Source organism: Sinocyclocheilus grahami, unplaced genomic scaffold, assembly GCF_001515645.1.
Source record: "Sinocyclocheilus grahami isolate Dianchi unplaced genomic scaffold, SAMN03320097.WGS_v1.1 scaffold2276.1, whole genome shotgun sequence".
Taxonomy (NCBI): Eukaryota; Metazoa; Chordata; class Actinopteri; order Cypriniformes; family Cyprinidae; genus Sinocyclocheilus; species Sinocyclocheilus grahami.
Genome location: NW_015507455.1, coordinates 91,445 through 116,676, shown reverse-complemented (window position 1 = coordinate 116,676; position 25,232 = coordinate 91,445). Strand labels below are relative to the sequence as shown.

The 25,232-nt window shown below is 37.6% G+C and overlaps 1 protein-coding gene across 1 annotated transcript in view; it reads left to right on the top strand.

Annotated features, from left to right (window-relative positions):
* Nucleotides 1-285: 285 nt before the first annotated feature.
* LOC107574583 (fibrinogen C domain-containing protein 1-like) overlaps nucleotides 286-25,232 on the top strand; it is a 58,806-nt gene continuing 33,859 nt past the window's right edge. The window contains exons 1-3 of the mRNA XM_016261028.1: nucleotides 286-762; nucleotides 12,290-12,449; nucleotides 14,322-14,458. Of these exons, the coding sequence (XP_016116514.1) occupies nucleotides 286-762; nucleotides 12,290-12,449; nucleotides 14,322-14,458 (774 nt within the window). The remainder of the gene's footprint in view (nucleotides 763-12,289; nucleotides 12,450-14,321; nucleotides 14,459-25,232) is intronic.

Below are 25,232 nucleotides of genomic sequence, written 5' to 3'. Positions count from 1 at the left end.
GCAAGAAAATAGGAACTATGTAACTAAGAAATGAGCATTATTAGAGCAAACAGATGATTCTCGTGCTAAGTTGTTAAAGGAGAGGAGAGCAGGGTGAGAAACACCTTCATCCCTCCTACTTTGTCTTTCCTGCACTTGTGTCAGACTGCAGTATTATCCCCGGCGGGCTCTAAAAAGCACTTTCTGTTCTGCAGAAATGGTAATGACGATTATGATGTTATGATGGCTTTAACTCTCTTTGTCTCTCTGTGTCTTTTTTCCTCTGTCTCTGTCTGTCTGCAGAGGATGAGTTGTAGTTATCTGCTATGTACCATCCTTCTCTTCGTGGCCGTTCTGCTCGCAGTCACAGTGACGGGAACCATTCTTCTTATGAACCACTACCAGGCTCCCCCCATGTCGGATGGCCCGCCTCATATTAGCACCAATCAGGACGAAGCCAATGCTTTGGTGACAGTCGAGAGAGGTGATGGATCACGCATCAATATCTTCATCGACCCCAACTGCCCTGATTATAACAGTAACTTCCTGAGGCTGGAAGGCGTGCAGACGTCTTTGCTGCACTCGCTCACCGACCACGATACGGATCTCAAGTCCGTCAAAGGTCAGGATCGAGCACTATTGGTCAACTTGGCAGAGGAAGTTGCTAAGCTGTCTGCTCATGCGGGACAGCTGAAGATGGACTATGAGTCTCTCAGAAGAGGACAAGGCAACCTGGGACAGGACCTGAATACACTGCAGACTGAACAGAGCAGACTTATACAGGTAATGGCATGCAGATGCACACATATGCAGAACAGCTGTGTCTTCAGTTAAATATAACATGCATGTGGGTAGTTAGCATGGCATGTCCATTTTTTACTTTTTTTTTAGATTTTTGGTTAAAATGTACAAAAAAAGTGTATATCTTTGGTTCTATTACAGGAGAATTTCACCATTTGAAATCACCCTTATGTCTTTACTAGCTCATTTTAAATGCTGTGTGATGAATTAAGTTTTGGAAGTGCAATCAAGTAATTGAATCAATTAATATGTGGCCATAAAAACACACCTTAAAATAAAGTGTTACCAATAATAAAGAAAAGCTAAATGCTAATCAGAATAGTTTTCACTGTAGTAAACTTGTTAACATTTTTAGAGTGAAATTACATTATATTTCACTGTAATTTCACAGTGGGACTTCTCCTGTATCTAACTGCACTCTCAGAAATTTCTTGTTAACAAACAGCATCATACAGTGTTTCTACAGTGCATATGTACTATGAAGGCATCCAGCATCCAATGCAGCATGAATAGATCATGCTGTAGAGTTTTTAAAATTCTTGTTGGTTTTATTTGTGCTATTAAAATGTTTTTTGGTTCACTTTTAGAAATGTGTGTTGTTTGTTTATTTTGTAATGTTGGTTTATGTTGTAATTATTGTTTTTATTTGCTGAGTGTGACCATTGTTGTGTTTTGTATATCGAGTATTGATGTCACATTTTTCAAAGACGTATTTCAGCAGTTGCTTCACTATTGTGAAAGATCTATCCACAAACAGTTATGAATATGAAATAAGTTTTTGGTTAATCTTCATGCTTAAATAATGCTAAAATAAAATGTTCATGTTCATGCTAAGAACAGTTCGACTAACTAAAAATCAGGCAATTCGCTTATTTCATATTTCTAGCTTGTCATCATTTTGACAAATGTTTTCATTCTGACATGTCTAGATCAGCAATTTGAATATGAATATACAAGGTCCAAGATCCCAAACACATACTAATCACCATTATGGTGACTTCAAACCAATTACAATAGTAAACAACTAGATTTTTCACAGTGGCACAGTTAAAGGCAACTTTATAATGTGAAAGCACAGTAAAACAAGAGCAGTAAATGACTGTGATGTTAGTATCATTCTGCTAGTATGCATTCTGAAAGTGACCCAGCATGCATTGATTTCACAGTAAATCTCTGACTACAGTAATTTTTTGTAAAATAGTACTCTTTAATCCTGTACATTCCTGGCAGTGGAGTATACCTACAGTGGGTATAGAAAATAATCCTGCCGGACCTGAGACTCAAACCCTTGTAACCTTTGGGTTATAAGTCCGACTCACTAACCATTAGGCCACACCTGTGGACAGACACAGTCAGGAGTCAGTATACATCAGGTGATGGATACAAAAAGTCTTTATCAATGACACTTTATGCTGTTTCAAACCGTGGCTCAGTTGTAAAATGCTTTTGTCATAAATGTGAGACCCATTGGAAGTTGTTTATTACCATCGCCAGTCAGTTTGATATCTGAAGTTAGTAATGGAGATTAATGTTCACTGAAATAGTCCTTGTGTATCAGAAGTTTCAATCAAAGTTTCAAGCCACAGAAGCTGCATATGAAGAGTCAAGTATACCAATGAAAGGTGCATTTACATTTAAAGGGATAGTTCACCCAAAAATGAAAATTCTGTCATTAATTACTCACTCACCCTCATGTCATTCCAAAAGAACCTGTAAGACCTTCGTTCATCTTCGGAACACAAATTAAGATATTTTTGATGAAATCCGAGAGCTTTTTTGACCCTCCATAGACAGCAATGGAACTGACACGTTCAAAGCCCAGAAAGTTAGTAAGGACATTGTTAAAATAGTCCATGTGACATCAGTGGTTCAACCGTCATTTTATGAAGCTACGAGAATACGTTTTGTGCGCAAAGAAAACAAAAATAACGACTTTATTCAACAATTCTCCACCACCATTCATGAGAGTACCACGACGCATGTGTGTGCATTCCTCTGCTTGAAAACAAGCAGCAGCGCATGCTGTCAGAACCCTGGCTCCTGCATCAGCAGGTTTACACGCATGTGCTCACTAAAGTTGCATTTATTTGATCAAAAAAAAATAAATTAAAATAAAAGTTTTCAATTGTATTACAATGTTTTTATATTACAATTTATTCCAGTGATAGCAAATTAATTTAATTTAATTTATTTTGATCGATAGTGTATGTAAATTACATGGCTGATACGTACAAGATTAATGAGGAATACATGGAATGTATTTATCTTAAAGTTAATTTAAGTAAACAGTATAATACAATATAATCAACGCATGCTGGCAGAACCCTGTCTCGTGCATCAGCAGGTTTACACGCATGTGCTCACTAAAGTTGCATTTATTTGATCAAAAAAAAAAATACAGTAAAAACTTAAAATAAAAGTTTTCAATTGTATTACAATGTTTTTATATTACAATTTATTCCAGTGATAGCAAATTAATTTAATTTAATTTCATTTATTTTGATCGATAGTGTATGTAAATTACATGGCTGATACGTACAAGATTAATGAGGAATACATGGAATGTATTTATCTTAAAGTTAATTTAAGTAAACAGTATAATACAATATAATCAAGAACAGAAACACGGAATGATAATTACAAAAAAATAAATGTTTACATATGAAGTGATTAAATACTGTAAACTCCATCATGACAATTCCACATAAGGCTGCTCTGATGCTGCATTCCATTTACACAGGAGCGAAGCTTCTAGGGACAGAGCTGCATATTACATTTTAGGCTTTTATTTTTAATATTTATTTTACACTCAGAGCAGTATTTATTTGACTGTGTAAGACACCTTTATTTGGTTTTAACGTCCACCATGTGCCAGAGTGCCACTGATTTTTTATTTGCAATATATTGTAATTTCCTTGTCCTGCATGGTTCTTTATAGGTAGGATTTTCTACTGCTCCAGGGCATTTTATGAGTGTGTTGGCTTTCACACTTGCATTCTTTAACATATTGTACATATACTGCATTATGCATGGTTCTAGTGTTAAATATAGTGTCACAACATTGTGTTATTGTCAGCTGAGGATGGAGAAAGCTGATTTGAGGACATTGATACAGTAGATGGCAACTGCTGTATCACTTATTTCTCTATAGACTGCAGTTTCAGGGCTGGGAAAAAGCAGATGCCGCCTGTTTTCCTGTGTTAAGTGAATTACCAAGTTAAAGCCTGACTTTAATATGAATTATGAAGACTTAAGGTTTAGGATTAACACCATCTCTCTCAAACCACGAGTTACTGACAAGCTCGTACACACCAAATATGTCAAACAAACACACATACACACACAGGTGCACACACGCGGACAAACACGCAGCGGGCAGGAGTGAAAGAGAGTTATTTATCACTACCAAACACCTGTGCGACAGAAAAAGGCGTTAGCAAAATCCCCCCTGAATGGAAAATAATCCTCCGTTTCCTGATGACTTTTAGACAGCAGTGGTGACCTGTGTTTGTGTGTGCACGGATGTGTGTTTGTGTGTGTGTGTGTGTGTGTGTGTGTGTGATTGTGATTGTGAGGGGTCTTTCTGTTTCATACTTTTTTTTTTTTGGTTGAGCTTTGATACAGTTTGAATGAATAGTTGAATTTGTGAAATCTGGAAAGGAGCACAGAAAGCAACACTCAGCACAGGCTTGAACCACAACTGAAGAGTGAAGAAAAAGAGGCAGAAGAGGGCGTGTGGTTACCGTAGAAACCATGTAAGGTGTCATCCCTAAATTTATCAAACCTGATTAATTAAGGGCACTTATACCTGTAATTATTTCCCTTTGCATGAAAAATGAAACACAGACAGTTCCCTTGTCACAGATTAAACCCAGTTCTGTATTAAATTGTAATGTCAGTTTAATTGTTAATTTGTGGTGAAACCAGCTCTGAACTGAGGTAAGTTTACAGGTTAAAAATTATAGCATTTTAGAACTCCCCCTCAAATTTCAGAGAGTAAATAGCTTCACCTATAAAAGTGAAAAATATTGGCGAGGAATGAAAGCATTGAGCTTTGTGTGAATCTCTTTTAGCTCTAGTGGCATTTTAGCTTCAGCCACTATTCTGTTTACACTCTGCCATTAAAGGAAGTAATTCTGAACTGTCAATCATCTCAGTATTACAATCATCTCATTGATAGAAACCCGGAAAAGCTCTTAAGCTAAAGGTTACCTACTATGGGCATTAGACTATCAGTGCACTAGCGTGCGTGTGCATGTGTGTGTGTTTGTGTTATGTGCAAGTGTTTGTGGTGTCAAACCAACCATGATCTATACGGTTCAGTGCGCTAATAGTCAAGGGTCCTAGAGAACATCATTCGGTGTGGAGCAGTGTATTAGTAATGGTCCTGTCTGTTTCCCTATCCCATGAGAGGAATTGGCCTCACTGTATCCAAAAGACACAATACAGAAGTGCATGTTTGGTTGAAATCGACCTGTTAGAGTATGATTTTTTTTTTATATTTTTCTTAAATATTTCATGAATTCCTCATAAATCTTGCATGTGAGCCTCAGGAAAGTAATGTACAAACACTACCATTCAACAGTTTGATCATTAAGATTTTATTTAAGAAACTATTCTGTTTATATAGCAAGGTTGCATTAAATTTATCAAAAGTAATGGTAAAGACGTCCATAATGTTATGAAACATTACTATATCAAATAAATGCTGGTCTTCTCAACTTTCTATTCCTGGAAACATTATCACAATTTCCACATAAAAAAAAATTGATAATAAGATTGTTTGGTAACACTTTAGAATAGGGAAAACATATTCACTATTAATTAAGTGGTTTCCCTCAATAAACTCCTAATTTGTAGCTTATTAATAGTTAGTAATGTAGTTGTTAAGTTTAGGTATGCGGTGGATTAAGGGATATAAAATATGGTCATGCAGAATAAGGCATTAATATGTGTTTTATAGGTAATACTAAACAGTTAATATGCTAGTAATTTTCATGCTAATAGTTAATTGTGAGAATCTGCCCATAAAATAAAGTGTTACAGATTTGTTTGTTTTTTTGTTTATTTTAAGAAATTAGTGCTTTTATTCTGCAAGGTTGCATTAAATTGCTAAGTGAAAAGTGACAGCAAATAATTGTACATGGTTACAAAACATATTTCAAATAAATGCTGTTCTTTTGAACTTTTTTCAGAATTATTTGAATAATATCATGGTTTTCAAAAAAAATATTAAGCAGCACAACTTCTCAACATTGATACTGATAAAAAAAATGTTTCATGAGCACTAAATCAGCATATTAGAATGATTTCTGAAGGATCATGTGACACTAAAGACTGGAGTAATGCCTGCTGAAAATTCAGCTTTGCCATCACAGGAATAAATTATATTTTAAAATATATGACATTTGTAATAGAAAACAGTCATTTTAAATTGTTAAAAATATTTTGATCATATAAATGCAGCCTTGGTGAGCATAAGAGACTTCTTTCAAAAACATTTTAAAAAATCATACCGATCAAAAACTCAGTGATAATATTGAATTCACTGACACTCCGTGGATTACTCAAAATTTTGTTTAGTTTGTGATTATGCTAATTTCACATTTTGTTTTGAAAAAATAAATGGAAAATTTAGAAATTGTGATTTTTTTTTTCAGGAATAGAACATTCAGAAGAACAACATTTATTTGAAACAGTAATCAGGTCGATTTAACCTAGTCTCACTCCTTCAAAAATCTGCCTAAAATATATGGACATGGAGGGAAATCTTTTTGTGTGAAATGTAGTATAGTTTCATAGTTTATGTTCATAGCTCATCAGTTACAGCATGTATAGACAGCGTGTGTCCTGTTTAAAGATCACTGTAGGACAGATTGTTGAGCTGCAGGCGAGGACAGGACTCTCATTATATTGAATGTGCCTCACAAACAATGAAACAAGCACAAGCTCATATGCTAACAGGAAAACATAGGGTTTTCCATCTAAAATGGGTCAGATCTCTTAAGTTTATGGGGGAAAGGCACACATATGTATGTCAGGGTGTGTGTTTCTTTCAATAGTCTTATTTCTAGCTAGACAAGCAATAGCAGATTCAGCTCAATGCCTCAAGCAGAAAATCACACCGTAAATCTGGCACAAAGACCTTTACAGCTCTATTGCATGTCAAGCATTTGAGATGAAATGACAGCTAGCCTTATGGAACCTGTCTCCCAGACTGATTTTGCCTTCTCATGGGCTACAAGGGATTTTAATTTTCACTGGACAATAAGCAGCTCACATCAATGGTTCAAAGCTTTCTATATGTCCAGGAAATAAACCTATAGAGATCCCATAAGTTAAAGCCATCAAACACAGATCTACACTTGGCACAAGTGCTGCATCAGAAATGCTTTGGGAATGCCTCTGCGTGACCGTGTCCTGAAGCTTGTGTGAAATCATTCCAATGGAATGGCGAGACGTCACGGGCGGGGTGATGTAGAGACACCGAAAGTAGAGTTAATCCGAAACAAACAAGAGTTAGCTTCTGTGTCTTCAGCAAGCTCTCTGTGTGTGTCAGACTGAAATATCTGTTGTTTGTTAGTGCAAGTGCAAAATAACTACAATGTATGGGGGAGCACACATAGTCAGATCTCGAGGGGGCTGACTGTGTGCATTGTCTTCCTGCTGCGAACGCTCCGCTTCCGTCAGGCACACTTTGAGGAGTGTGTCCATGTTTGCGGTCCTTGGGCTGCACCTATCTTCCTCCGCCACCTCAGTCTCTTGCATATGAGCAGACTGCATTTAGATAGTGTGTTTCTATCTGCTCTCATCACATCAGGGGTGTGGATACACATGATTTATGTGTGGTTTGTTTGGGAGCGGAACATGCACAGTCAGCTCTTAAGGGAGCTGGCTGTGTTCATTCATAAAATTCCCGACGTGTACTAGTGTGCACTATCTGGAATGTTCAGCTCTGCTCCCGTTGGCGTTTCTTATCGAGGAAAGAAAGTCTTATGCAATATAGAATCGAGTGGCACGGATCTCTGCATTACTGCGGATCGGTGCCGAGGGAAAACTTTGAGCAGACTGGAGATTCCCTTTCTCTCTCTCTTTCCTCCAACTGCGTGCAAACTTATTAATTTGTTTGCAACCTATTATTCATGATTCTTTTAAATTGCATATATTATTATAATATTCAGCTTAACATCAAGACTGTGTTTCACTTGTCTGGTTGTTTGGCTGCATTTAATTCTGAGGAATTAAATAATGAAATAGTCATCTGGCTTTGAGAAGTTGAGATGTCTATATTAATTTAGTATAGGGATTGGAGATGTGCCTCACCCTTTCTCCTCCCTCACCCTCTAAATACAGTGCTCTCTTGGGACACAGAAGCACGTTTTGCGGTTTCTGTGTCTCAGTGGGTCCTGCAGATGGTGTGTCCTGGACAGGCTCTGGTTGTGGAACAGGAAGTACTTACTCTTGTGAGCAAGGAGGCCACAGAACGTGTTCCTCCTCACAAGAAGGTGTCCAGGTTCTACTTCTGGTATGTCATCGTTCCATGGAAGGATGGGGAGTTGCGTCCGATTCTAGGTCTGTGCAGACTGAATCGTTCTGTCAAAACGATGCTGACGTTTAAGCAGGTCATGACTCAAATCAGATTCAAGGACTGGTTTGTCACCAGAGAGGATGCATACATCCATGTTTACATCCTTCCACAATACAGGAAGTTCCTGAGGTTTGCTTTTGGGGGCAAAGCATTCATTCTTCCTTTCAGCCTAGCACTGACACCTCACACTTTCACCAGTGTGTGGATGCAATTCTGGCTCCTCTGCACCTCCAGGTCATCCACGTAATGAATTACATCAATGATTGGTTTATATTAGTTCAATTAGAGCAGATGGTGGTTCGGCATCAAGATGTCATTCTCGCTCACATAAAAGAGTTGGGGTTAAGGCGGAGGAAGAGTGTGCTTTCTCCAGTACAGATAACCACTTTTGTCGGTGTTGTATGGGTTTCAACAATGATGCAGGCACATTTGTCTCCTGTTTGTGTTTTCTGATTCCCACAGTGGTGAACAGTATGAGGCTAGGCCAGTCACTCACTGTAACACAGTTCTAGAGACTGTTGGGTCTGATGCCAGTAGCATCCTACATGAAATCTTTTGGCCTGCTGTACATGATACCTTTTGAAGTGGTGGCTCAGGACCAAGGGATTTTCCCCGAAAGGCAACCCGCTTTGCATGATCAAGGTCGCGCGGCGATGCTTACGTGCCTTAGACCCGTGAAGGAAGCCTTGGTTCCTGTCACAAGGCCTGGTGTTGGGGGCTCCTTGTCATCGTGTAACGCTAATGATGGACGCCTCCCTCACGGGCAGAGGAGCAGTCATGAGTGGCCACTCTGCCCAGGGTCTGTGGGAAGGCCACCATCTCACGTGGCACATAAATTGCCTGGAGATTCTGACCGTGTTTTGTGCACTGAAACACTTCCTTTCAGACCTGAGGAGTCATCATGTGACTGTCCGCACAGACAACACATCAGTGGTCTCCTACATCAACTGCCAGGGGGGTCTGCATTCGCACCAACTATACAAGTTGGCACACCAGATCCTCAAGTGGGCTCAGGGAAAACTCCTCTCACTCAAAAGAGTCTACATCCCTGGGCACCTGAATCAGGGAGCATACACCCTGTCATGACAGAGACTGAGGCCCAGGGAATGGAGGCCCCACCCTGATGTGGTGGAGCAGGCGGTGAATCTATGTGCGTCTTGAGACTTCACTCTATCCACTCTGGTTCTCCCTCTCACATCCAGCTCTTCTCGGACTGGATACCATGGTTGAGGCTGCATCTGTATGCCTTTTCCCCGAATGCTCTGCTCCCGAGAGTTCTGGAGAGAGTCCACCGGGACTGGGTCCATCTATTTCTAGTAGACCCATTCTGGACAGCCCGAGATTGCCAAAATTATATTTTAATGGTCCCTTTAACACATTCTGTTGACTATAAGTAACGTTGCACCTACATAGGTGGGGACCAAAAAGTGATCACTGTCATTCCAGACTTGTACCAGACTTTCATCTGTACTAGGGATGTGCATCTCATGACTGAGGCCGATACGATACGCATCTCAATATATAGCCAATGATATGATACATTAAAGATACATATGAAGCAGCTACCGATGCGATGCAATGCGATTCACCCCTATTATGATGCAGTGCGATCCGATTTCGATTAGATTCGATTCAACACAATGCGATTCGAGACAATACGATGCAATGGAAAAAATATGATCACATTTAATGCCTCAAGGCCTGTTTCATAAAACAAGTTTACCAAATAAGCCAGGCTTATTTCAGTTAGTCTGACTCATTGTCAAATGATTTGGTTCCATAAAGCAAATTTAACATATATCAACTTCAGTCACTGTGGCAACGTATGCTGGGAAACTTACCTGGTCCAAAGCAGGTTAACTGTCAGACTAAGCTGAGTTCCTCTAACACTGACCACTGACCAATTATTTGACTTTTTTTTTTACAGTTTCTAGCCAAGCAGAATGGCTCTCTCTGGTTTTATGACAGCTGTACCTTTGCAGAACATTATAACATTACAATCTAAAATTGCTCTTTAAAGCATTAAAATAACTAAATTAAAAGTTAAAATCACTGAATTAAAATGAAAATAAATAATAAAGAAAATGACTTCTAAACTGCTTTAAGAAACACACATTAACTCATTTGAGCTGAGTAATTAGTACTGAACTAGCTTACATTTGATTTACCCACAATAGTCCATTTACAGTTACCTATTGCTATCATAAAAATACACTTATATGAAGGTTTAAAATTCTACAAAAAGTCCAATAACCAATATTTTAGCAAAATGTATATTTTACTCAGAATCATTGCGCTCCTATTCGATTGCGCGCCGTCTGTTTAGCATGCATGCGCGCAGCTGCGCTCGTTCACGCGTGTAAGCCTCGCCCACTCCTGACAGCAAAATTTATATATTTGCATGACTTTCTAACATTTACAGATGAAAAATATACATGTGACATGTCAGTTATGCACTGAGGAAAACACAACGTCTCAAATGCATTAAACAGCACTAATATATTCGCTGTTTGCCATGGTAGATCGATTTGATCCATGATCTACATTACGGGCTGCTTAAGAATAAGCGTGCACAAATTAGTGAGATTGTGTGAACTTAATTTGTTGTTTATGGAACCGCTTTAGCCCCGATTGATTTGTTAGGTTATTTCAAGTCAGGTTTTGGACTTTAATCCCAGTTTTTTCTCGGGTCTTCGTGGTGTTGTGATGCGTCATATTCAGCAGTGGTGATGAGAGAACGCGCTTGACAAACAAATACATAGATCACAGATTATTCGTCACTTTCTAAATAATAAAAGTATAGCGCATCCACTAGTACTTATATATAAATAAATAGTTTTTTACCGATGCAAGTATGTTAGATACGATGCATCGCGATACAAATGCCGACTTGTAGCCAATACTAGTGTTGGGTCGTTCTTGAACGATTCGTTCATTTTGAACTAATCTTTAATATGACTCGGGAAGAACGAGTCATCTCGGGGAGTGATTCGTTCAGTCGCGCATCCGCAACATCCTATAGGTTCTGTACTGGAATTAGTCAAGTAGTTCACCAGTTTCGAGTCTTCGGGTTTTTCGAGTCATTCGTTCGTCACGTGACAGCCCCATAAGTTTAACCTATGCAGTCTGAGCCGGAAAGAGAATTGATTAGTTCATCTCTCGAGTCTTCGGGTTTTTCGAGTCGTTCGTACATCACGTGACAGCCCCTTAAGTTTAACCAATGAAGTCTGAGCTGGAAAGAGAATTGATTAGTTCATCTCTCGAGTCTTCGGGTTTTTCGAGTCGATCATTCATCACGTGACAGACCAGCGTATGGTGCTGTCACGTGATGAACGAACGACTCAAACCCGAAGACTTGTCAGATAAGAGGTGAGGTGAGCTAATCATAGACTGAAGACCCAGGTAAACAATGAATTAATCTTTTCTGTTTCTTATAGCAGTTTTGTATTGTTTGTAGTGTGATCAACGTTTGCGTAAGTAGTAGATGTGTTAGGGAAGTAACACGTAACATTTTAATTATATTTTGCTAAAATTAATGAAATGAACGAAATAACTCGAAAAAAGATTTGTTCATTTGCTGAACGAGACTCAAAGGTCCGAGTCGGTAAAATGATCCGAACTTCCCATCACTAGCCAATACACACTTTTTAAACTGATTCATTGCATCGTTAACTTTTTATGCCGATGCACCGAGCGAATCTGGGAATCTTCCCATTCCTAATTTGTACAGTAGAACACAAAATAAGTTATTTTGAAATTTGTTCAGTCTTTAATTAATGGCAGTAAGTAAATAATAAGTTGCAGACCAACCACATTGATCAGACTCACTGCACATGTCTGTTGCCTGCAGTTTTTTCTGGCCAGTTGCCTTGTTAGTTTGTGCTGTCTGTGTAATAGTTCTTGTTTGTGTATGTGTTGCAGCTGCTCTCCGAGAGCCAGATTAACATGGTGAAGGTTGTCAACTCTGTGAGTGATGCTCTAAATGCCATGCAGAAGGAAACTGGAGGTCTGAAGGCCAGGGTGAAGGCTGACCTGCAGAGGGCGCCAGTCAGAGGAGTTCGCCTTAAAGGCTGTGCAAATGGTAGGGGATCCATCTCCTTTGTTTGTTTGAGGTTTTACCTCTGTGTCCATTGTCCATTTGATCCACTATATACTTTTTAAAAGTTTTGGGGTTGTTAGGATTTTTTTTCAAGTTTGTCACTTTCACTTATGCTCACTGCATTTTCTGAGGAAGTCTGCATTTACTTTTGGAAAAATACATTAAAATAGTAATATTGTAAACTGTTATTACAACATAAAATATTTGGTTACACTTTATTTTAAGGTGTCCTTGTTACAGTGTAATTATACATATAAGTACTGAGTAATATTAATTAACTACATGTACTTACTATATGGTTAGGGTTAGGATTTGGGTTTGGCTTAGGGTTATTTGCATGTAATTATGCATAATTAATTGTTATTATAATAGTATTTATTGTTACATGTGTAACAAGGACACCTTAAATTACAGTGGTACCAAATATTTTGTTTCTGTGTAAATACATTTTAAAATGCAATGTATTACTGTGATGACAAAGCAAAATTTTTTCAGCAGCCATTACTCCAGTCTTCAGTGTCACATGATCCTTCAGAAATCATTCTATGCTAATCAAATATGCTGATTTGCTGCTTAAGAAAAATTTCTTAATATTATCAGTGTTATATTTTTTACATAAAAACATGATGTTCATCAAATAATAACAACAGCATTTATTTGAAATATAATTTTTGTAACAATATAAAAGTATTTGCTGTGTCTTGTGATCAATTTAATACATCCTTGCAGAATAAAAGTATTATTTTTTACATTTTTAAATCTTACTGACCCCAGACTTTTTAATGGTGTATGTTTCATTATTTATTAATGTGTCCCTCATCCCTCCAAGCGTCCATCCATCCCTCTCTTTGTCCCAAGCAGACAATATTTTTGTTGACATCTTTCTCTTCTGAGAACCATTCAAAAATAATTTGTATTTGCTTGCAATATATGTATTGCTAATATTTCTTTATATTATAGTGACTAGTGACAAGTTCCTTTTTGGAGGCTTATAAAAGTGTGAAATTGACTTTTTTCCCTGTCATGCTTTTGATATTACAGCTAATGATATTTGCTATTGAGGAGTTGGATTCTGAATAGCATAGTAGCATGCTGCTCTTACTATTTCCTGTAGCTCCAGAGTGATTAGTCACATGGCATTTTTCCCTCAGGTGATTGGCTTTGAATGTTCCATGGTCCAGTGAGCTAAGATTCAGATGCAGATCATGTACTCTGACATCAACTCAGAATCACAAGCACTTTGGTCCCCCTAGCAGAGGCGCTCTGATCCTCCTCTCATTGTTGACTCATTGATTCTCAATCCAAAGAACATCAGACAATTTCACGGAAAACCGTGTTTAAAAAGCGCACATAACTATTGTCTTCTTTTTGTGTCCCTGCTGATCTGAATTCTCATTAGACGAGTCGCTGGAAGCAGACTCTGTGGAAAGTGTCTGTGCTTAAATTGTGCTCTTGGGAGGCCTAATGTGTCTGAAAGCATTTTACCACTTTACTTTTAAGACCCTGATGTCTCTGCTGGAGCCACAGGTGTGGTTTGTAATGAACCTCAGTATGGAGCAGACACTTGTATGCAAGTGTGTGCCAGTGAAAGAGGGTTTTCTATAATTAGGGAAAAGGATCGCTCTTTTGGGAACAGAGACCAGTAAACTGAGAAGCACCAGCTGCCTTGGAAAAACCTGTGCAAAGTCATGTTGGCTAACCTATAGCGATATCCCTTTGGTCATTAAATTAGCCTTGGCCTAGTTTAGCTATTTAGCTATTTAGCTATTTGCTATCTTGTAACTATCTGGTGATCTAGTCTTTGTGGTTTATGTCTGACACACTCTCTCTCTCTCTCTCTCTCTCTCTTTTAAGGCTCTCGTCCACGGGACTGTAGTGATATATATGCTAGCGGTCAGAGACAAGATGGCATCTACTCTGTTTTTCCCACTCATTACCCTGCTGGCTTTCAGGTCTACTGTGATATGAGCACGGATGGAGGTGGCTGGACGGTGAGTCACATTAACACACATGCACATTAGTTTGTGTGAGTTTGTAGTAATATACACCTCCTGAAGAGTGATTCATTGGTATTAGTAGTATCGCACCAAAGTGAGGCTTTCATTTTAATGTAAATGTGAATGAAATGGGGAAAAAGAAGAGAAGATTATTGTTTCAGGGTTCTTCTTTTCAGTCACTTATGGATTTAGACACATGGGGAAGAACGGCCCCCACAAAGAAAAGATGTGATGTTGGATTGTCATGTCGATTGACAAGTAACCTAAATATTGAAGTAGGCATGTCCTACTAATTGTTTAATGTGGTTAGGTCTTTGGTGGTCTAGGATTGTCCTGGATTATCAATTCAGTGATTTGAAGGGGCAGCAGATCAACAAAATCGCAAATAAACCATTACCTCATATTGTCAGGATTATGGACCTGTTTTGTTGTGTTTTCCCTCCGCATGTGCTCCGTGACCCAGTTTCTCCCTCTCGTTGATTGTTCATTAGATTCTGGTGTGTCTTGTTTCTAGTCCTAATCACCACATGTATTTTAGTTCCAGTCTGTGTGCTCCTCCTTTGTCTGGTCTACTATGTTGTGTTCGTGTGTCTTCTCCCCCGTTCCCTGTGTGGATATACCCAGTGTCTTTGGATCTATTAAAGACTGTTTCGATTATCCACGTCTCCGTCGTTCCTCTCTGACACAGACCGTGACACATATACACTTGCCAATACAAACTTAAAAGGATTTACCCCAAAATATAATTTCTGTCATAATTTACTCAACTTCACGTAGTTCTGAATGTGTATGAAAAAAGATCAGTGTTTTTTCTCTATATATTGAAAGTCAATGGGGATCAGTGTATTGTTTGGACCCCAGTGTTCTTCATCAGTCAGAATATCTTCATTTGTGTTCTGCAGAAGAAAGAAATATAGTATAGATTTTGAAAAACATGAAGGCATGTAAATTATGACAATTTTCACTATCCCTTTGAATGACTGCAGAAGAAAGAAAATCAGGTATGGAACAACATATTATAACATATACTACTGCGGGACCTTATATATGAATACTTAGATAGGTGTCGTATTCCCATAGGTTGATAGGGATCAGCTGAGAGTCAGCTGATGCGAGCTTGACTAACGTGACCTGCCAGAACTAACGCTACGCTAGATATTTCCCAAACCAAAAAAGATCATTATTTATTTAATCCATCACATTTCAAGCTGTCTGCTTTGCTTTTCTCTCCATTTTAAATCTAATTTTAAAACCCAGATTGGGGTAGGCTAAAAGCACAAAAAAAGTCAAATGTACTTTTGATGTTATATCAAATTTTATGCATCTAATCTCTCCAACCATGTACTGTTGCACTAATCCACTGTCTGGTTCAGTAATGACATGTAGATATACTGATATCTTTATTGAGGTTCTTTACAGAATGAGGCTCAAAGTTGCTGTCATATTTAGCTGCTTAAAATGGTGAAACGCATTGTGAAAGCACTTAGTGAGATTGATATAATGATGACGATATGATTCTGATGATAATGCTGAGGGTCGTTATTATTATTACTCTAGGTTTTGAGATTGTGTAACCACCGGGGTCTCCCAGCGTAGGATTGAATCCTGCTGACTACGGAGGCTGTCCTTTCCAGAACTTTTCCTCAGAGATCAATAATATCTGCATGCATATATATCTATCTGCATGCAGTAGCACATTCTGAAGTCATTCGTCTATATTTAAATATGAACATCTCACAGAACTGCAGAATATGACATGTTTTTTGAGGACGTGAGAATATGAGAGAAACAATAGGAAAGACAGTTTATTCAGTTGTGACAGCAGCATGTAAGTAGATGGTTTCTCTTTGCCCCATTCCAGCAATCATTGAGTGTGCATGGGCATATTTGAGTGTACTGTATATGGGAGTGAGTAAAATCAGTGACATCATAGAGGCTGGTGATAGAATGAGAGAGGCAAAAAGAGAAAGATGTTGAGAGGAAATGGCTTGAGGCGAAAGAGGGTGTATGCAGTCTGTCAGGCTATTAGTTCTTCATAACTGTCCCACTTTCTGTTGCTCAAGAGACTGTTGCAACTAGGAAAGAAGACACCCACAGTCATAGTGTGTGTGGGGTGGGGGGTTGTACTGGTGTTTGTGTATATTGAGGGGAGACTAATGAAATGTAAAAATGAAATGAGCCAAAGAGGGGAAGAACAAGAAGAGAGAATGAAGAGATTCAGATACATTACCTTTCAAAAGTTGGACAAGAGTTTTTTTTTTGGTAAAATAAATTAATACTTATATATTTACCAAGGACACGTTAAGTTGATCAAAAGCAACAATGAAGACAATTATAAGATTTCAAACGATTTCTATAAATACATTTTTAATTTTTAAAATTTTAAAATTTTTCTTTTTGAAGTTTCGATCACCATAGAAAAAAAGACTGCATGTTAAACTGTTTTAACTTTGATAATAATAAGAAATATTTATTGAGCACCCGATCAGCATTTGAAAGATTTCTGAAGGATCATGTGACTCTGAAGACTGCAGTAATGGCTGCTGAAAATTTAATTACTTTTTAAAATATGTTCAAATATAAAACAGTTACTTTAAATTATAATAATATTTCACAATATTGCTGTTTTTAATCAAATAAAGGCAGCCTTAATAAGAGGCTTCTTTCAAAAATATAAAAAAAATCTTACAGACCCTAAAGTTTAGGGCCTAAACTTTTCAATGGTACTGTTAGCCAGGGTTCTCCAAACACGGTCCTGGAGGGCCAGTGTCCTGCAGAGTTTAAACTCAGAGCTAAACTCTGCAGGACACCAGCCATCCAGGACTGAGTTTGGAGACCCCTGGATAATACAGAATAAAAGTATTTTCACTGATGGTATCAGACTTTTGGACATCCAATTTTAGAGCCAATTTATTAAAAAAATACTCGAGAAAGTAAGGCATTAGTTTTGACATGGAAGATGGCTTCAAAATAGTGGTCCAATGACGTTAATTTCTTCAAATTGTCAACAACAGAAAAATATGTATGCAATAATGTGACAATTGAAACATTTTCCTAAGGTGCTCTCACAAAAACCTAGAAACTGAAATTAAATTTGATTATGTATAATCTAAGATGGCTATTTTTTTTCTCTCAACTCATTGTCAGGGTTCTGTCACTTCGGTCTAGTGTAATTCATGGTTTTGTGACAGAGCCCTGACACTCGCGTCATGTCATTGTTTTCATGTGAGCGTGCGGCTTCGAGTGTGCTCGAGCCGTGCGCTCTCGTCTGCGTGTACTGTTTCATGTTGGAGCGTGGTGTTCAGATCCCGGCACTCATGTCTTGAGTTTCGGTTTCGTGTCGGGGTCCGGACACTCGCGCTCCATGTTCTGTCTGTTGTGGGAGCGTGCGGTCTCGAGTTCGCTCGGCCGTGCGCTCTTCTGTCCACGTGTGTTGTGTTTTGTGAAGCACGCGGTTTGTGTTTAGCCGCGTGCTTTTCTTGTCGTCTTGTGCGAACACGTGGCTTATGAGTTTTCTCATTAGCTGCGTGTTCGTGTCTCTTGTTCTAGCACATGGCTTGTGATTTGTTTTGCTGGCCATGTGCTTGTGTTTTGTTTTGTGTGAGCACATGGCTTTTTGTCTTTGATTCGGTGTGCCATGTGCTCATGTCAATTCTCTGAATACATATTTTGCCTAGTTAACTGTGTGTATACAGAAATGAGCCGTAATTGCAGGCTTGATCTGCTGCTTTTGTTCCAGCTCTATCATTTGTGATTTTCAGTACAAAAATGGGTCATCCTTTTTCAACGCTTTAAGCTTAAACAGCTCTTCAAAACACACACCACCTTCCTATTACAGACTGCACATCCACAGTCACTACACTGTGAGTTTAGGATGAATTCCACCCACTCTGATCCATTTTTTGGACATCTAGTAATTGATTGCATCTGTTCCGAAAGTCATGCACTGTCCAGATGATGTAAGCTTACAGTGAAGTTCGCCACCAATACAATAAATGGAAACTGAAATGGAAGAGTTTATAGCCTGAGCCACTTCGAGCCTGTGCAGTGACCTACAGCTTTGCTTTAATATCAAAATGAGACCTCTCAATCCTCTCATTCTTTACTATGTAATTCCTGCCCTCGTCCTTTTGTTGCCTCTTGTTTTCATTTCAGCAGGGAGCATGACAGAGAAAAGAGAGAACACTTCTTTCTGCCAGACACTGTGAGCTCCTATAAATAGGAATGGCACTTTTTTTCCTCAGCATTAATGCTAAACAGAGAGAGAGGAAAGGAGGAGAGATGCAGGGAGGGCATGCAGGTAAAATAAATAAATAAAGTTTGTGCAACACTGATATTTTTTTGGGTAGAACCAAGCATAACATGGCCATGCACACACACACACACCTAAGGCATTGACAGATGAAAGAATAGAGGTGTCAGTCAAGTCTTTTGACTTGATCATGCATTACAGGCTCATTCTGTCTATCTCTTTCTTTCTCACTGTTACCCTTTCTCTCATACACACATACAAGCACACATCTATGCATTCATGTGTGCAAAAAAAACACAAGCTCACACGCATTATCACCTGTGGTGGTGATATTCTGTATTCTGTTCCTGACTCACGCTCTGCCCCGAGATAATGTATTCCACTATTATTATTTTATTTGCTAAAAGGAGAGGACTAAAAATGAGCACTCTATAAATCATTTATGGGAGCATATCTATTAGAGTGCTACGTGATCTGGCATTATCAAATGGTGCTTTTATCAAAAGTACCCACAACTCCTCTCTGAAATATTAAAAAAGCACTAAGACCTGAAATGTAAAAGTTTTAGATTGAAACTCAATTTGTGGATTCAATGGGGTGGGGGATGCACTTGGAATGCAACTTGTTTTTCTTCCCTTTCTAAAAAAAATGGTTTTCAATGTCTGGCTGTTTCGTTCTGCTCATTCATGTTTCATTGCACAGTTGCATATATCCAAATGTGTGTTTTTAAGTAATTGCGCAGGGCGAAGGCTGTGTCATAGGTTTGTAGCTGTGATTAGATAAAGTAAGCCTCTATTTTTGTAACATGCTACGTGGTGTAGGATTTATGTTTTACGATTAGGTTTTGAAATGAAATGAGGAGTTAGAATTCAAGATGTAGAGAAATTGAGACATATGGACATAAAAAAATAAAGCATAGCAGGAAATGTCAAATTATTGATTTATTGTTTTATTTTTAACTGGAAAAGATTGTGCAGAATTGCCCTTTTGGAAATGACCGTCTTTAATGGTAGATACGTGTGTATGTGTGGTGTAAACTGTTTGTTTTGTCTTGTTTGGGAGTACACACATAAAAACACCCCTCCAAGAAATGGAATCAAGCATTATATTTTTTTGGGTAGAACCAAGCATAACATGGCCATGCACACACACCTAAGGCATTGACAGATGAAAGAATAGAGGTGTCAGTCAAGTCTTTTGACTTGATCATGCATTACAGGCTCATTCTGTCTATCCCTTTCTTTCTCACTGTTACCCTTTCTCTCATACACACATACAAGCACACATCTATGCATTCATGTGTGCAAAAAAAACACAAGCTCACACGCATTATCACCTGTGGTGGTGATATTCTGTATTCTGTTCCTGACTCACGCTCTGCCCCGAGATAATGTATTCCACTATTATTATTTTATTTGCTAAAAGGAGAGGACTAAAAATGAGCACTCTATAAATCATTTATGGGAGCATATCTATTAGAGTGCTACGTGATCTGGCATTATCAAATGGTGCTTTTATCAAAAGTACCCACAACTCCTCTCTGAAATATTAAAAAAGCACTAAGACCTGAAATGTAAAAGTTTTAGATTGAAACTCAATTTGTGGACTCAATGGGGTGGGGGATGCACTTGGAATGCAACTTGTTTTTCTTCCCTTTCTAAAAAAAAATGGTTTTCAATGTCTGGCTGTTTCGTTCTGCTCATTCATGTTTCATTGCACGGTTGCATATATCCAAATGCGTGTTTTTAAGTAATTGCGCAGGGCGAAGGCTGTGTCATAGGTTTGTAGCTGTGATTAGATAAAGTAAGCCTCTATTTTTGTAACATGCTACGTGGTGTAGGATTTATGTTTTACGATTAGGTTTTGAAATGAAATGAGGAGTTAGAATTCAAGATGTAGAGAAATTGAGACATATGGACATAAAAAAATAAAGCATAGCAGGAAATGTCAAATTATTGATTTATTGTTTTATTTTTAACTGGAAAAGATTGTGCAGAATTGACCTTTTGGAAATGACCGTCTTTAATGGTAGATACGTGTGTATGTGTGGTGTAAACTGTTTGTTTTGTCTTGTTTGGGAGTACACACATAAAAACACCCCTCCAAGAAATGGAATCAAGCATTACATTTTACAATAAAGTTTTGTGTCAATATTAGTGAATGTATTAGGCACCATGAACAAACAATGAATAGTAGTTCCTATTATGTTTTTTTATTTTTTCACTTTATTTTTTTAAATTAGGTTTATTAATCATTTACAGCCATTTTAAATCTTGCTAAATATTTAAATATAGCTTACCTTTTTATTTTTACATATGAACTTTTGTTTGTTAACTATTATTATTATTATTATTAATTTAAGGCATTTATTAATCTTTATATATGTAGAAGTTAACATTAAGATTAATTAATGATGTACAATTTGCTGTTTCATGTTAACTGTAAAACAGTTAATTCCTATTTATTTTAAAATGTTTTTAATAATTTTCAGTATTTTTTATTTTTATTTAAGTTAAATTTTAATAAAAAAAATATAGCCTACTATTTTTCATTCATAGTCTGGTTAGTTCATGACGCATCAGTTAAGGTTACATTCTACAATTTTTACTGTTAAAATTTAAAAATGTATTTCTATACACTGTAAAACAAATTATACACTATATTTACTTAATAAAATTGTGTCAACAGATTACTAGCAATATTATAAATTAAATTCAACACATACAAATTTATTAGAATTAATCAAATGAGATACTTACAAATTAATTATTCAAACTGAGTAAAATAGCACAAAAAAAATTAAAATTAAAAAACAAAAATATTGGTTTTATTAGACAAAAAAAAAACACTATGCGAATGAATAGCAAGAAACACCCTGCAAAAATGTAATATGCATGCACGATGTCACCTTTTTCATAAATTCATGTTTTTGTTGTTTACATGGAGATGGTACAGAAATCGTGTTCAAAAGCTTGTGTTTCCTGGCCCCCAAAATGGAGTTACTGAAGATACCGGATGTTAACAAAGATTCACTGAAGGAGAAAACCAACATTTTAGGTTACCATAACGGTGGTCAGTGTTTGCTTTAGTTGGGTTCTTAGTTGGGTCACTTTAATTATTACATTAACTAATGTTAATGTATACAACCTTATGGTAAAGTGTTACTGAATCAGGTTACACCCGTACACACACACTTTCTCTCTCTCTCTCTCTCTCTCTCTCTCTCTCTCTCTCTCTCACTCACACACACACACACACACACACATTTTGTGTCTTTCTGTGAGATATCTGTAGTAATGATGGGCAGTGACAGTCTCTAATTCTTCAGATTAAACATCAAACATGATTCTGCCTCTTCCAATTGATCACTCCATACTAATCCAGCAATTCCCCTGTCCAGAGCAGGAAAAGAAAGATGGTTAAGGAGAACAGAGGGAGAGAGACAGAGTGATAAATGGTAAGAATCGATGACAGAGGAAAAAGAGGAACACTCAAATAAAGGAGGAGAATGGGGACAAGGAAAGAGGGGTGAGCAAGCTGAGAACAAAAGAGTGGCTTTTAAGACCCAGCATCATAAGTGTGCTGAAACAGCATATGTTCCCGTCCCTGCCGGCTGCGTTCTCACACCTCCTTGCGAATGTGATCGTGTCAGAGAAACATTAAACTGTATCTCTACTCATCTCCTAGCCGCATTCATTTATTCTCCTTTTGTATCTGTCTGGATCTTTCTCTCTTGCCTTCATAGCATGAGTCGTTAGTGGCGATGACTATTGCCATCCTGATTAAAACCAGACATCTGTTTTATGTGTCTTGTAGACAAGGGATGCCCTCATGATGTAATCAGCCTCACTGTCAACCACAAATTAAATACTGATTGTGGCATAGTGTGGAAAACCTGAATGCTGGTTTAAGGTTATCTGCTCATGTTTTTGTGTGTTGAGGTCTCCACAAAGTAATGGAATGATGTAGGGGATAATGTACAGGCAGGTGTCATCATCTCAAAATAAAGCCCAGCAGGGGGATCAGGGGGATTATTTTGCAATAACAGCCAACTAATTACAAGCCAGGGGTATCATGCTCTGTCGTTTTTTGGCCTGGCTCACTTTGGCCTATTTCAAATCTATCTGTCTTTTCATTTTAATTCTGCCTCTTCACATTCAAATTTAAATTGCAATTTTGCATCATGTTTGCTGCCTTAGTTCAAATTGTGTCCACAAATTTGACAAAGTTGTGGGAATAAATTCTTAATTTGTGGCCACAATATATATATACAGTGTGTATATATATATATATATATATGTATGTATGTTTTACATTCCTTGTTTCTTGTTCCCATTTCATGTGTGGTGCTCCGAACTTGACAGATCACCATGCATTTTTTATTTTGATCGGCATGACTTTTTTGCCACAAGCATGCATTTTATGAAAGCAATTTCACAGAAGTATTTGTGCATTTTCTGGTTGTCACATGTTTAATGCAAATATTTTAGCATCCTTTTTTTCCCCAAAAAATATGATATTTCGATCTAATGCAATGAAATATAGCTTAAGTGTCCAAACGCTTTTTGGGGCCATTGTAGGGTCATTTCCATGGTCGCTTCTGTTGTAGTCAGTGTAGGATTAAACCAGTCAAATGCAGTGAGAGCTTAAGCAGCTGACTGTTGCGTTTCCTCAGCTGACACTGTCCTGGCAGATAAATACACACGCAGCTGTGTTTGGAGACAGATGCATTGACTATCTCATTGACAGATTGACAGACACATTGATCTCTTAATGACCACCAACTATCCAGGACCTGAGACAGGAACACCGCCTACACTATTACACCTCCATCACTTACACGCTTCTTGTTCATTGTGCTAGTGTTTGTCCTATAAACTGCAATAGAGATGTCTTGTGTTTCTCCGCTGTCACCCAAGGGTACTTTGTCACTTGTTTAAGTTCTCTGCAGTGAAGCTTTGTAAGACTCCTGTTCCTAGGGAGAGAAGCAGCAGTGCTGAATATCTTTTATCTGTAATCTTGCTGGTGGTAGGCTGATGAAGGCCAAAGTCTGTAGAAATCAGTTTGTAATCCAGTGTTAGAGACATCGATAAATCTAAATGTCTTGTGCTGCCTTTAGATAAGCCATTTGCTCTTGAACTTGTGGTTAAAATGTATACACATTTTCAAGAGGGCATTGTGATAAGGTTCACTAATTTTTAAATTAATAAAAAAAAAAATTTATTAAATGAAATTTATCTTAGAGTGGCCCAAAAATACTGAATGCCTGAATGTCACTGCAATAGATTAAATATTAAACTAAGTGGCATCTGCTAAACAAATGATGCCAGAATAATGTTTTTCTGAGCCATTTTTTCAATGATTTTTAACCTACTAATCTCCAGATGTTTTTTAGTGTGTGCATGAAGTAAGCTTCCCTCAAGTTCACACAGGTCTTCAAGCAGAGTAAAGATAGGTAACCTATAGTTCATCACATTGAGGATGATCTATTTACATTTGGCAATCAGAATGTGCCCATATTTTGTATTAAATTTGAACAATGTATCTACTGGTTTATTAATTTAACCTTAAAGGGATAGTTTACAAAAAATACAAATTATGTCATTAATTACTTACCCTCATGTCGTTCCAAACCCGGAAGACCTCCATCCATCTTCGGAACACAAATTAAGATTTTTTTTATGAAATCCGAGAGCTTTCTGACCCTGCATAGACAGCAACAGAACTACAGTGTTCAAAGAAAACAAAAATAACAACTTTATTCAACAATTCTTCTCTTCCATGTCAGTCTCCACCGCCATTGACGAGAGTACCACAACGCGTGTGTGTGATGATGCTGACGCGGGAGCCGGCATCCTGACATAGCATGCGCTGTGGCTTGCTTTCAAGCAGAGCAATGCACACGCGTTAATCGTGGTACTTTCGTGAATGGTGGCGGAGACTGACACGGAAGAGACGAATTGCTGAATAAAGTCATTATTTTTGTTTTCTTTGTGCACAAAAAGTATTCTCGTAGTTTAAGATAAAATTATTATTCACTCTGTAGCTGTGTGAAATGGAGAAAAAAAAACAAGGGAATAATGATCTAAACCAAGGGAATCATTTGAGGACCTAAGTCTTACTAATAATTCAAGTCTTACTAATAAAAAAATAAATATGTATTGTTTTTGTTTTAAAATCATGGCTTTACAAATTAATGCAATATATAAGCTGGATTCTCACAATTCAAGTGAGACTGATTACTGGTCTACAATTAACTGTGAAGATAAGTAACATAGACAGATGGAAGAGTAAGGAATTCAAGATGAACGAATATATAACCCTACTGGTTTATGCTAAGTCTTCTGAAGCAGCACGATAATTTTATGATGAACAGATTTACATTTTCAGAAATGTACACAGACTACATCAAATATGGCAATGAAAACCTCAACTAAAATCTAATTTCTCTTCTCATTTCAAATGATCAAGCACTCTGTCACGAATCCGGTCCATGAACTTTCCTTTTCATTGACT